General features: G+C 39.1%; 1 protein-coding gene across 1 annotated transcript in view; it reads left to right on the top strand.

The window, feature by feature from the left end:
• Nucleotides 1–6,624: 6,624 nt before the first annotated feature.
• The window catches only part of wnt9a (wingless-type MMTV integration site family, member 9A), a gene marked incomplete at its 5' end in the record, with an annotated part of 19,515 nt that continues 12,732 nt past the window's right edge, over nt 6,625–13,407 (top strand). The window contains 1 exon segment of the mRNA XM_014029584.1: nt 6,625–6,861. Coding sequence (XP_013885038.1) covers nt 6,770–6,861 — 92 coding nt within the window.

Genomic DNA, 13,407 nt, shown 5'->3' with positions numbered 1-13,407 from the left:
AAATACTAATGTGGAATATGTTATTTAGAAAAAAAAGCATCAGACAAATCATCAGCTATGAATTTTTGAATTTTATTTATATATATTTTTTAATTTTTCTCATTTTCTCAAGTACAGCCAGTCAAACACACTCATTTTAGATTATCAGTGATTCTCCAGAATGGTTTATTAAGGTCACTTAATTTATTTCTTGACTTTCATCACTTTTTACTCAGCTTGACAGTATGACTACTGTGAATGTTTTCAGTCAGGATGCTGTGCTATTTTCTCTATGTATCATTTGCCTTAATGTATTGTACTTTTTTTGGCTTTGTCTCAGTAGCCTCCTACAGTACAATGAGGTCATATCTGAAGTTATCTGTGAGGTGATCTTAATAATGTAACTCTTATGATGGATGGATGGGTCAATTGCAAGGTTTAAAAAAAACAAATGTTTGGTTTAGACAACAGATTTCTAAGACCATATGTTCATCTGTATTTGAGGCCTTTACCATGTATTTTGACCTCAGCTGAAGTCTCAAATAGTCTATGACAGGAATCTTTGGTCACAAAATTTGTTCTCAAAAAAAAAAAAGAGTGAAGATTTAGAGCAAAGAATGCAGGTTTAAGTACAAAAGCAATCCTGAAAGTTAAATCAGAGGTTAATGGGTTTTTTTGTCGCTAAGACAWATAAAACAAAATAATCTTGATTCTTCATCAAGTCTTCATCTCTGTTTTTTTCCCATAAAAAGTGACACTCTAGTCTGGGTTATCCCAGGTTACAATCAGCAGAAAGGGAGGCTGAGCTGTCTGCAGCTGGACTCTGTCTTGTTTCATTAACGCTAAGTAAAGCAGATCATACCGTTCCATCCACAGCACCTGCTGGTCAAGACCGAGACCCATTCACCATACATGTTCCTGAGGTTTCCTGGCGCGGACGGCTAACATGTCACTATTTTCTGCTGTTGRGACTGCGTTGTGTCATTGTAAAGGCTTTCTGCGGTGAACATCAACGGATGAATGGCTGTGTTTGTTCAAGGGTAAATAGAAAACTGCAATTCTGCAAACACGTTTGGGGCCTGRTGTTTCGCAGGTTGCCTGGAGACCGTGCAGGGATTGTATCGCGCAGCTTTGGCAATAAAAAGACCCAAGTAGGCTGCAGTTTGATATTAATGTAACAGTTTGTAAGAAAGTAAAAGACATGTCAGCCTGAGTGAGGATAACAGTCGACCACTCAGTGATTTTAGTAAAAAAATAAAAGCAAACCAAACAACACTTTTGGAAAAGTAGACGTTCACGTTTACCACCCACCACCTGCTTTTCAATGYTGGCAAGCTACCACATGTTCAAATACAATCAGACTTTACTAGAAAATGTACAAAGTCAAAATATCTGCAATTTAAAGACCAAGATTAACCTTTTTTTCTTGTCCTTCAACACTTCATCTATTTTGGTTGCATTTAGTACCACTGTCTTCTTTCTAATAGTGTAAGGAAGACATTTCTAAACCAGAAAACCGTTGTAGCTGGTGCAGTCGACGTCTGAAACAGCACAGCGGCACAGACGCACCGTTAGCCTCCAAACCTAAGCCACAAATTATGTCTGGTACATGGAAAGGCTCATATCGCGCTGCGTCGGAGTGGAGGTGGCGAGAATGAGGAGTTTAGTGGTAACTGGGTTTGGACGGATATGATTTTACATTCCTCTCCAGGGAAGTGATATGAAGACAAGGTCAGTGTTAGGCTAATACAGACAAGGAGACAAAGTCTTTGCTCTTTACTCTTAATGATGTTTCATATAGAGTAAAACACCACTTTCATGCGTGCGATCTGCACTGTTCAGTGACTTTGTTCAAAGTGTTCTCTGTCTTGAAATAATTAGTGTCATCCATCCAGACTACACTTGTCTAATTCGAACGGACAGAGAACATATTCCATGTATACTGAACTTGTCAAACTATATAGTCGACTGTACCACTGAAATGTTTTGAGTACATTTTGGGTGGTTRTTCTTTCCAAGAAAGTACCTCAAACCTCATGGCCTGAGCTCAGGTCTATCTCGTTTGAATTGTTGGTGCGTGGATTAACCTCAGCAAAAAGCGCTACTGCAACCTAAAGTAAAGCAAGTTTTTTATGGGGTGAGTGTGAAATAAAATGTTAAAATATTTAGTAACACTTYCTTTTACRGTACCCTTATTACCATGTAATTACAAGGTAATAAAAAGTAATTAAAGGTAATTCCTACCTTATTACCATGTAATTACGTGGTAATTAGGGTACAAAAGAAAAACTACTGTTAGTAAAACTACCTTTATTGGGTAACTACAATCAAATTACCATTCAATAGTAACTACACTATATTTATAACTAAAAGAATGCAACTAAATTTTAGGGTTAGTGGTTAATTGCAATCAAATATAAATTTAAAACTGTCCAAATTACCTACTACTTATTCAGGTGTTACGTAGTGAATTGTAATACATTACCAGGCAAGTGCTACATTACTGCAGACAATTAATTACATAGTAAAATTGTACCCTAATTACCACGTAATTATACAGTAAAAATGTAGTAATTACATTTAATTACCATTTTTATTACCTTGTAATTACATGGAAATAAGGGTACCGTAAAAGAAAGCGTTACCAATTATTTAACTCACTCAAATTCAAAATGTGTTCATAAAAACAATATGGGTGGTACCTGTGGTCCAGCAGTTTGACGAGCAGCTCAGACACGGATAACTGATGGTTTGAAGTCTTGTWGGGAAGCTTTAGCTGCATTGGAGCGCTATAGCGTCTCAGGATGATGACATCATAACATGAGCAGAGAACCAACAGCAAAGGCTGCGTTCCATTCCAAAATACCTGAACGTGAACTTCAACATTGAACTTAAATATTTAAGGTTTAATTTTTACATTTAGATTCAGGATTTAATATTTAAATATATTTTTTAACATTTAAATTCAACAATTAGTAAAAATTAGCTAAATGTAAGAACAGTGAGCTAATAATAAAATGTTAGTGGAAAACTTTTAACACTCAAAAAGTGAGCTAAATAATGAAAAATATTAGTGAAATTTTTCAACATTTCATTTTCCACTTGGTGCTCCATTGTTTTCTGACCTGCAACAAAAGCAACTTTCCTACACTACTTAACAACTTTCACGTTTAGTTGAGTTGGACTAGCTTCTGAGACGGGGTCAGAGAGGCAGAAAAGGAATGAGAAGGGAAAGGTAGGTAGCAGCGAAGAAGGGGAAACCCCTGACAACCTAAAGAGATTAGTGTCCATTACCAAACAAATTTCTGCTACCACCTACAACACTTATGACAGCCCTGAGTTCAGTTCTCATGAGGAGCTCCAAATGAAAAAAGAAAAAAAAATACTTGCTTTTGTCCTTGCTGCCTCGACACCAGAATGAAACAAGCTCTGTTTTCTTGGTTGCTGTGTCTGAGAAGAGGGGGCGAGCGTGTTTTTAAGAAGGGTGTGGGAATCAATTATCCCACTCAAGAGACATGCAGGGCCAGTGGGTATTGCTTGGGATTAGTGTCCATTCTTGTCATGTACTGACAAACCCTCCCGCTGATCTCCTTTAACACCAGGTGTTATTAAGAAGCAGGCCTCTTACTGGGGGCCTGTAGGCTTTTTGAATAACTGCCCTTTAGGAATGATTGACAAGCTTATAACGCTGAAAAAAGTGCATTCCTGGGCTTTCATGTGCTCACCTGTGTGGATTTTTAAATGGATACTGAGCGTGAACCGAACATGCAAAATCATGCAAAAGTATATTTATGAGAATAACAAGCTTAGCTGCGGCTATTTAACTAATCTCCTACAAAAACTGCATTTATTATCTTGAAGAAAGCAGTTTAAAAAGGCTTTTTTCACTTACATTTGACATTTTAAACAAGAAGTTCAGTCATTTGGAAATAAATATGAGATGGTTGAAAAGTTTAAGAACTTCTCTTTGTTCATCATCTTGAATGCAGTCTTGAATGCTATCAAAAGCTAGTTTGTGACTGCCTTCACCAYTGACATGTTTTGTAAGTCATTTCTGCAAACTGATATTTTTCAATTCATATTTAAGTGAATGGATGCAAAATTTCCGGTAAACGTGTTTTTTACATCACCCTACCCAAGTATACTTAAGTAGATTTTTTTTAATTCAAAGTATAACCATGCACTGAGTATAAGACTTTGTGATTTTTTGCATGCTATTTCATGCTGTAGTTCACAAATCATTTGAAATAAAGAGGTAAAGTGTTTCAAATCATTGTTTTTGTTTTACAGAAAAAGTTATCTGAACATAAAACATAATTGGACTCTGACATCCTGAACGAGTGGATCCTAATATGTTTATAGGGAGGTGGAACAAAATGTGCACCATATTTAGAGCTTTAAAACTCAAAACGCTTACAGATATTTAATAAGTCATCAGGGGATTACTTCATCCATAAACTTCCACACATGAGTTTTTTTTTGCCAAGAAAAATGTGGAGTTTGACTTTGAAGTTTGTGACCTGTTTGACAGAAGAACTGCTCAAATTAAAATCTGATGGTGAGGGCAAGCAGCTATTGCAGGTTTAGGATAGTAGCTCTTAGTTCAGCTTGTTACAAAAACACAGGAGACAATTTATCTGGAGATAGATACTCTGAAGACACTGTCAGTTTTGTATTATGATACCTGCCCAAAAGTCAGTTTTTTAGCAAGACAAACACGTAAAACCTAAAAAAAGGGAATTTTTATTGTTCTGAAAAACACTCCGAGTAGCCTTAAAAACTATAAATGCCGTCAAGGTAAAATGTCTAACAAATATAATCCCTTCTATAGTTTGTAATCTATTGTATTTCAGCTGTGATAAGAACTCTTCAGCTAAAACCAGATGGCTTTTTGATGACATATTCTGTAATTTTAAAGGTTGAAACAAACAATTTATAATACAAAACCATTTGAATTATTGACCATGTGTCAGTTTTTCTGAGCAAGATATTGACACAAACAACCTAAACAGGTGCATTATGCCAGTGTTGAGCATTTTGCTCACAGGTCAGTTTTGTTCTATAACAAACATTTTGCAAGCATTCCTAACTTTATTTTAGAGTTTGCAGATTATCTGCCAGTTTATYAATGTGCATACTTTTAAACAATGCATTAAGTCTTTTATATTCAACAAAGCCTACATTGTAGCAGAGGCAAGATATTTGAAATGGGGGTATGCTTCCAGCTTCCACGTTGCACACAGAAAAATGGAGCTGTTTCCTGCCAACGCAAGGACAACAATCAAATGAATGTTTTATTCTAATGCACCAAAAAGAATTAGGTAAATGTCAGAATCATGCTTTATTTGGAGTTAATCTGCATTAGGTGGCTACATTCTGGAGGTCAGTCTCCACGGATATGAATAATACTCCCACTGACAGATTTGAGTGTGTATGAACGGCTGGTTTTGGACAAAACTGTTATGAATTCAAAGAATCTAGAACAGCATACTTTATTTTTCATTTATTTGACATAAAATGGAAATTCATCTTTGGCATAAAGCAGTTATTATATATACAAAAAACCTGATCAAAGCATAGAATGAATTACACAATAAGAACAAATGTATTGCATTTAACAACTTTATTTTTGCACTTACAATCACAACATACACAACATATACTGWATAGTGTTTAACCAAACATGTATATATGCTTTACTACATCTATTAATCCCCATATAAATCATGTAAACCAGTGGCTCTCAAAGTTGGTGTCGGGACCCCTCTGTCAGTCATGAAACATCAMTTGAGGGTCCTCAAATGATTTCAAGACATCAATTTAATTGCAAATAAATCGCTTTTGGAATTTTTCCACCATAATTATTTCAAAAAAACGTATTAACTTCTTATTATATTTATATAACTTTCAGCATAGATGATGTTTGTTCATATTATTCTTATTACGCCCAGGTTTAGCAAAGTTTGCATACATAAACTAGTAATATCAGGGGTCACAAGTTTCTGCAACTGTTATTTTGTGGGCTGGGTGCTAAAAAGTTTGAAAACCACTGATGTAAACCCTAAAACTTAAAAAAATCAATGTTCTGAGTGAGGATAAGATCTTGCGAAATATGTTCATGTTTTAAATGTTTAAATACGTTTTTAGTAAAATCTGAGGAATCCCAGAAAGTGACATATTTCTAATGTTTCTGATGTCCATTTGTGACTCAATTAAAAAACGCAAATAAAGTAAATGGTTTAAAGGCAAAGAAAGTTTTAACCTACAGAAAAAAAGTAGACAAACCATCTTTCTTATCTGAGATACTATACAGTGTAAAATCCCAAACAATATGCGGAACCATATTTCACTTCTATGCTTCCCAGATGCTGAATTTTACTGCCTGTGCTACCTCACACCAGTTCAGGGTTTATCCCTCTGGAAATAAACTGTCACTGTGTGAAAAAAAAAAGTATTTTATCATCCAGTCCAGTTCAGCTCAGACTGACCTCAGTCTACAAACAATGACTGGAAGGAGCTTTAAAAAATGCCCAGAGTAGCTGCCATGCCAATCATAAATGAAGACATGCTGAGATGAATAATCTGTGTGAAACCTGAGAGGGAATTGTGAATCAGTGCGGTATGTATTGCCATGAGTCTCTCTCTCTCTCTCTCCTCTCCTCTCTCTCTCTTGTGCAGGGGAGGAGCGCAGCTCAGCTCCTCTCTGTATAAGAAGTGTTGAACGCACAACAAGGGATTTTACACCGCTACTCAGGAGAAACGAAATGATCTGCCCTGGAGCCGCAGCAAAATGCTGGATGGACACCTACTCCTGGGATGGTTATCGTTCACAATTATAGTGTATCTTCTAAGCCTGCCCGGACCCACCACAGCTTACTTTGGGTAAGGACCAACACACACGCACATACACACAGTGTAGGCACTCCTCTATGACACTGCTTTCATTGATTTGATTGGTCCTTGAATCACAAAGCAGGTAACAACTTTTCACTTTTACTACAAGGGCTTTCACTGCTCAGACCTGATTCATTTTGATTGATTTAGCATAAGCAGGTCAGGGAGGTGTCATTTAGGCCTTACAGCTGGTTTCTGCAGCAGGTTGTTACAGAAGGTGCTGGGAATTGAAAAAAACACTGGAGGCAACTGAGCTGGAGTCTYAGAGATTCTTCATCTCATCACCTACACAGACCCCCAAAACGTGAGCCAGCAACCCGCTTGCGAAGTTACCCAGAGAGTAATTTGAATGGCAGGTCGAGGCGAGAGTGATTATTTTGCCGAACCACTTGTAAAATCATATCCTCAGCCGACTCTGAGAGCAGCCGCATGGAGCGAAAGGTGAGTGTGAATGCCTCAGACCCCAACAGCTGGTAACAATAAAGCAATCTGACTGACTGAACCGGTGGCCGAAAACGTCTGCTCTGCTTGCACAGAAAATTCCCCCGTCCAGCATAAACATTGCACAGCAGGTTTTTGTTTCCTTCTGCTGCCGCCCCCATCACGTTTTAAAATACTTACAAGGAAATTAATCTGATAATTTGAACTTCAATACATCATGTCGTGTCCAAGTATGAAATGTTTAATTTTGACGGAGCAGTGCTGCGGTTGTGTTTTGAAGTAAGGGAATGCCTTGGATTTGAGCCCACACGACCTCCACCTCATAGTGCCTTGCTAATGCTGCAGTTAGACTGTTTTGGCTCCTCAACACGAACAGTCTTAGAAAAGGTCATTCAAGGGGGATCTCCATGTAATGTTTCACCTGTAGGTGAAGGAGTTTGGTCTCTGCAAGATTCACCTGCTCTTTCAGGCTTCTCATACAAAAAAAAAAAAAAAAGAGAGAACAAAAAAAATCATCAAAACAGATCTTTTATTTCTTTATTAAAAAACAATTTCTGTTGATAGGTGATGCTTTGTGTGCTTCATCTGTGAACACTGCAAAACTCAGACAAATGGTTGCAGGGAGATGACACCTGAGGCTCTTCCAGCAGAGTCAGATTTATGGTAGGTATGGGTGTTATGCCRGATCCAGGAGTTTTAAGCGATCTGGGACAGACTGTGAAGAAACATCCCACTAAGGGTCTGTTTTGTATGTGACAACTGTAAGGGTCCACAGGTTATGCTTTTGAAAACATTATGTTTTTTAAAATTATTTTTATTACTGTACTAGTTTGTTCTCACAAATGTTGCCTCTCATGATTTTGAGTTAGGTTCAGCAGAAACTTTGTATTTGTTTCTCCCTTCCTGTTGCAGAGTCACCCTTGGCAAGTGGTATGCGTTAAAGCTGATGTGCCAAACTGGCACTCGCACCAGCCTTAATAACCATAATGTGTGTTTACTGATTCAGTCAGCACTTGTTTTCACTTCTCTCTGTCAGTCTGCTCTTTATCTGTGGCCCGGGTGTGTGAGGAGACATGTGGTATTACAATCCTCCAGCTGCACTATCCCTGCAGCCTAGTGAAAGGGGAATAATAGACGAGTGTCAGTGAAGGATTTAGTCCTGCGGCTGAAGAACATGAAACATATCGAAAGAGCCCACACAGGTGACGCAGATACAAAACGTGACTGCCTCGAGGCCATGCTTCTCAGAAACCCAACGCCGGTGATGCTCCAGGTTAAATCCACGAGGCTTCCAAGGGCCTCCTGGGTACTGATTTACTGAAAATAGTCAATGTTGCATACCCAATTTCCAGAGTGCGGTGGAGCGTAAGTATAACATAAACACAATCTCTCCTGCCCATAGTCAGCTCACCCGAGGGTGGGGTGGGATTCCTGGCGTATTTGAGCACCCACATAAATTGTCACCCTTTGCCACAAGAATCCGAACACTTATTTCTGCTCGCTCCGCCTGCTGCGGCAGGTGGATCGGCTGCTCCGTTATCAGTTCAGATGATACTGAAAATGATCGGCGCAGACTTTGGATCTAAACGTTTCTGCGCTTTGATAGGACGGTTGTACGCCTCTCGTGTGTCGGGGGGTATAACTCTATGTTGGTTTCAGTCGGAGTGTTTGTGTAAGGCATGTAATTCTGCGGTCTTGTAAAGTCTACCAAAAGCGGGCGTTCAAACTGGGTCCAGGGTTTGTTTTTTATTTAGTTTATGTGCGACACATACAGGAAGGCTGCCCACAGTCATGCGACACGGAATTACAGAGACACCCCAAAATCTGGAATATGCAAATATAGTGGTTAGGGTTTAATTGCTACCATATATATATTTTACCACTTTGTTGTTAAAACAAAGATAATATTGTTTTCAGCACTTCATTAGTTGAGGCAGAACCTTAAAAAACAGGATACCAAATATGATAAGTGCACATTGAGGCTTTTTTTTTCTGCATAGTTGAGATTTGGCTCCTGGTTTGTATCAAACATAACACTCACTTCTTCAGCAGAAGCACAAAAAAAAGTTACAATCATTTTTTTAAAAGTGGATCCATATAACCATTTCCTTTGGTTCCCTCCTGTCTTTTGGCTTGCCTGCCTTATGTGCGTGCTGGCATCTCCGCAGTGGTTTGTGGGGAGCCTTTGGGTGATTACCTCTCATTAGAAGGAGCAGGGTAAAAGTGTGGGCTCAGGCTGGCGTTGGCTGGCAGACAGTTGAGGCAGGCGTCTCATTACCGAGCCTCAAGGGCTGATTAGCCCCTGACGTGAAGCAGGGCGGGGAGCGCCATTGATAGAGGGATTTCCCAACTTCATAGGATATCCTGTGGCTAGCCACACCTCTAAAGGGTATCACATTAGCCTGAGCCAAGAAGATAGGATTCTCTCAGCGCTTGTGCTGTGACAGTGAAAGTGAGATCATGCAAAACCTGCTGGCTCAGATAACTCATCTTCTCTATTTGGCAAAAGAAAACAAAGCCTTTTTTTTCTATTATTTCTGTTTAATTTAAGCCGAGTCATCATTCCTTTGAGTTCTTCACATCAAGAATGCTGAATGACTTGCTATACCAAAGATGCGATATAATGACGCAACATGTCAGCCTGCAGGATGATTCCAGTCAGCACCTTATTTTTGAATGGTTGCATGAAAATTAGAGAAGAAATCTAAATTTTATGTGTGGAACCAACCAGGTATGTGGAAAAAAAGGGAGCTAATGTGCAGTAAAACAGAAACAATCATATTTAATTTATACCGTCTGATAGACACATTTTACTGCTTGAATCAGAAAACTGCAACAGTTGCTGCACACCTCATATTATGAAGGTTTTAGTGGTCTCTGCAGTGAGTTGTTACAGGGCTTACACCGTATAATAACATGGTTGTACAGGATATTTTTGAAGATTACATGGTTTGGCGAGGGTTTTAAATTGTGTTTGGCGCGCTTACATCCTGCGGCTCTGGTGCCATCAGCAGGCAAGAAGAGACCACAGCTAAAAGACATATTTGATTAGGAAAAGATGGCACTTCCAGCTCAGTTACAACAGTCAGATGGGCACTTTTCTTTTTGGCAAATACTGGAAAGATGGAAAGGGAGCTCCTACTGGTCATAATGACCTCAACAAGTGGACATGTGAGCAAATTGTCTTAAGGGAAGAATAATACAGACTGAACACACTTTTAGTGGTCAACCTATGATGACATGATGTTAATTGGTGTGGCCACAGTTTGCCATCCCTGACCACAAGCATGTTTGTTACTCTTTCTAGTAAAACAAATAGATTAAAAAAAACCCTGGCATGCAATATTCCTCAGGATAATCTATCAACTAAAACCTTCACCTGTAAGGCTTTGATGCTCACAGTTATCTGCAGATATTAAAATTAGGTGCAGTCATAGAGTTGCTAATCTTTCTCCAGTTGTTAAATACAAGTCTGCTAAAAATTATTAGAAAAGATTTTTTTTACTTGTTATTGCCTTAGCTCATTAAATATTAACTTAATCAGACTGCGGTGCTAAACTAGGCCATCACATTATTGTCAGTTTCTCATTTGTTTTGTTCGACTGCTGTGTTTGGGACTCGTGTTCTGTTGCGTTATTCAATTTCAGCCACGGTTGTGTGTCAGTGAATGCAAGGTGCCAAAGCTTTCTTGCTGAAGAAACAAGCCCAGATCATAAGCCCTCCTCCACCGTGCTTATTTGCAGGAGACCTTTCTTCTGATTGGCTTTGCTTGATGGAAACCAACCAAAGTGCCGTGCCTTATGGATAAAACATGTTAATTTGGTTTTTTTCTGGCCCCAAAGACAATCTTCCAACAGTCTTGTGGGTTGGGATGTCTTGTGGTCCAAGATCTGTGACTTTGTGAACCATGCTGACAACTGTTTTCTCATTGCAAGCGATTTCAACAGGCCAAACGTGTTCAGTCTTTTCCTTGTTGAACTGACATGAACATTAATGTTTAACAAGCTTGAGTCACGTTTAAGATGCAATTTATTTTTCATAATCATTCAGGATTTTTGACATTGCCATGACCTCCCTGGTATCACCTTACAATATGAGCAACTATCCTAAACATTTTCCACTAAATAAACTAACTTATTGCAAAAAAATAAAAAAATAAAAAAATAACGAGTCACTCTAAAATGCAACACATATTTGTTGTTAGGAAAAAAACACTTTTGGCTAAATTTAACAAGGTGAAATCATTATGTTAAATTTTTTTTAGACTTTGTAAATGTTTGCATTTTTTTGATTTGCATTAAGTTAAGATCTACAGTTTTCGTCCTGTCAGTATGGAGTACAGTGTGCCTGAACGTATCTGGCGTGTTGGTGTGCTGGTACTGGCCTACTCTGTGCCACGGTGTGGGCCAGATCAGGAGAGTCATGTGGACACTGCTGCACACCCAATCTGTGCCAGTCACACAGTGACTACAACTGAGCTGCTGACCCTCAGAGTCTTGAGTTCTCACATAAACCTCTTATCCTGCCTTGTATTCCCGCTTTTAAACTCAGCTCCGATTGTCCAGACTGCGWACATTCACGCTCATGGCTGAACAGTGACCTTTCCTCATTTCGATCCTTTATTGTGATCCTTATGTAAAAACCCTGCTCTGGAGCAATATGTTTATTGCATCATTTCTTTTATTTCAAAGTATTAAGAGATGACATACTCAGGAAATTGATCATTCGGTGTGTGGGAGTAGTCCGACATGCTCTGTGTGGGTTGTAAATGACCAGACAGGACGGCAGATGACATAACTTTGGGTCATATCCTGTTAGGTCATAGAAGATAATGGACTTCCCCCCCAATACTGTTAATAGCAGCATTTCTATTTGTTACATGGCATTCCCACCGCACAAAACAGCTCATTACTCAACAAGTAATGACTTACTAAGTTTAAGACTAGTACTGCGTTGTTTCCAGAGCCTTCTAACATTTTACTGTACCGCTGCTTGTTAGAACTAATCACAATRTATTTAGTGCTTTCAACCAGGGACTAATTTAGTTCATATTTTTTCCTCTAGTATTTTTATTGTGATGTTTGAATGAACAGTGTAACCATGGAGCAAATGTGCCGAGGGCACGATTTGATTTTATTTACACAAACTTCATGGAAGATGGACAACAGCTTTGAGACTCCCTGAACCAGAGCGACATTTGACACTGATTCGTGTTTTTTTCAATTATTCAGCTTCTAAGCTCTAGTCAGCCATAGCCAGAGCAGGCCAGAGAGAAAACGCCGCACACACTCGCATTCCTACTACCCTCTGGCATGGCTCGGGCTGCGATATACCAGATGGGACCCTGGGCCGGGTGGTCTGAAGTTCACGCACCAGTTCTGAGAAAAGCATGCACCCTCCCCCTAAAAATGGATCATTTTAAATTCTGTGAAGTCAGGAAGGAAAAGTGAACTCGAGAAAATATCAGCACTAACAACTTCAATTTCCTACGGAAACTTTGTGTTATAATTCAATGATTAATCTTTCTTTTTTTTTTAATAACACACAGATTAGTCTCAAGTGAGCACAGTAGTTTGTCTTCATGGCAGCTGAACTGTTCCAGGTCACATGGTCACGTCTGTCACTGTCTTGTGCTGCGGTTTTGTCTGGAGGAGGCTTTGTTTTAAGCAAACAGCTGGCCCAAATGATTGACATCCATTTAGAGATATTGACCAGTGGGAATAGAGGAAGTTTGGAAAGTAGGAAAGTAGGTGGAGGAGAAAGAGAGAGAGAGAGAGTGGGTGGGGGGTGGGTTGCAATCTTGGAGACACCAGACCACACAACCTGCAAGTTCAGGCTGATGGAGAAATTGTGGCTTTTTTGTGCTTTCTCTGCCTGGGCGCGTTCGGCCTCAACAGACCCTCATAGGTGTTGACTTAGGGATGTCGGAGCCCACATGCATGTGCACATAGATACAGGCAGACTGCATTAATGAAAGGGCAGAGCATACTGTCTGAAAATCCCAAAAACAAAATTTCTAAATCCCAAAACCCAAAGCAATTTGTACCCAGTTGGAATTCCACATTACTTTGCGATAATTAAATGTTAGTGTTT

Source organism: Austrofundulus limnaeus, unplaced genomic scaffold (assembly GCF_001266775.1).
Source record: "Austrofundulus limnaeus strain Quisiro unplaced genomic scaffold, Austrofundulus_limnaeus-1.0 Scaffold6, whole genome shotgun sequence".
Lineage (NCBI taxonomy): Eukaryota > Metazoa > Chordata > Actinopteri > Cyprinodontiformes > Rivulidae > Austrofundulus > Austrofundulus limnaeus.
This window is presented reverse-complemented; position numbering and strand designations above follow the sequence as displayed.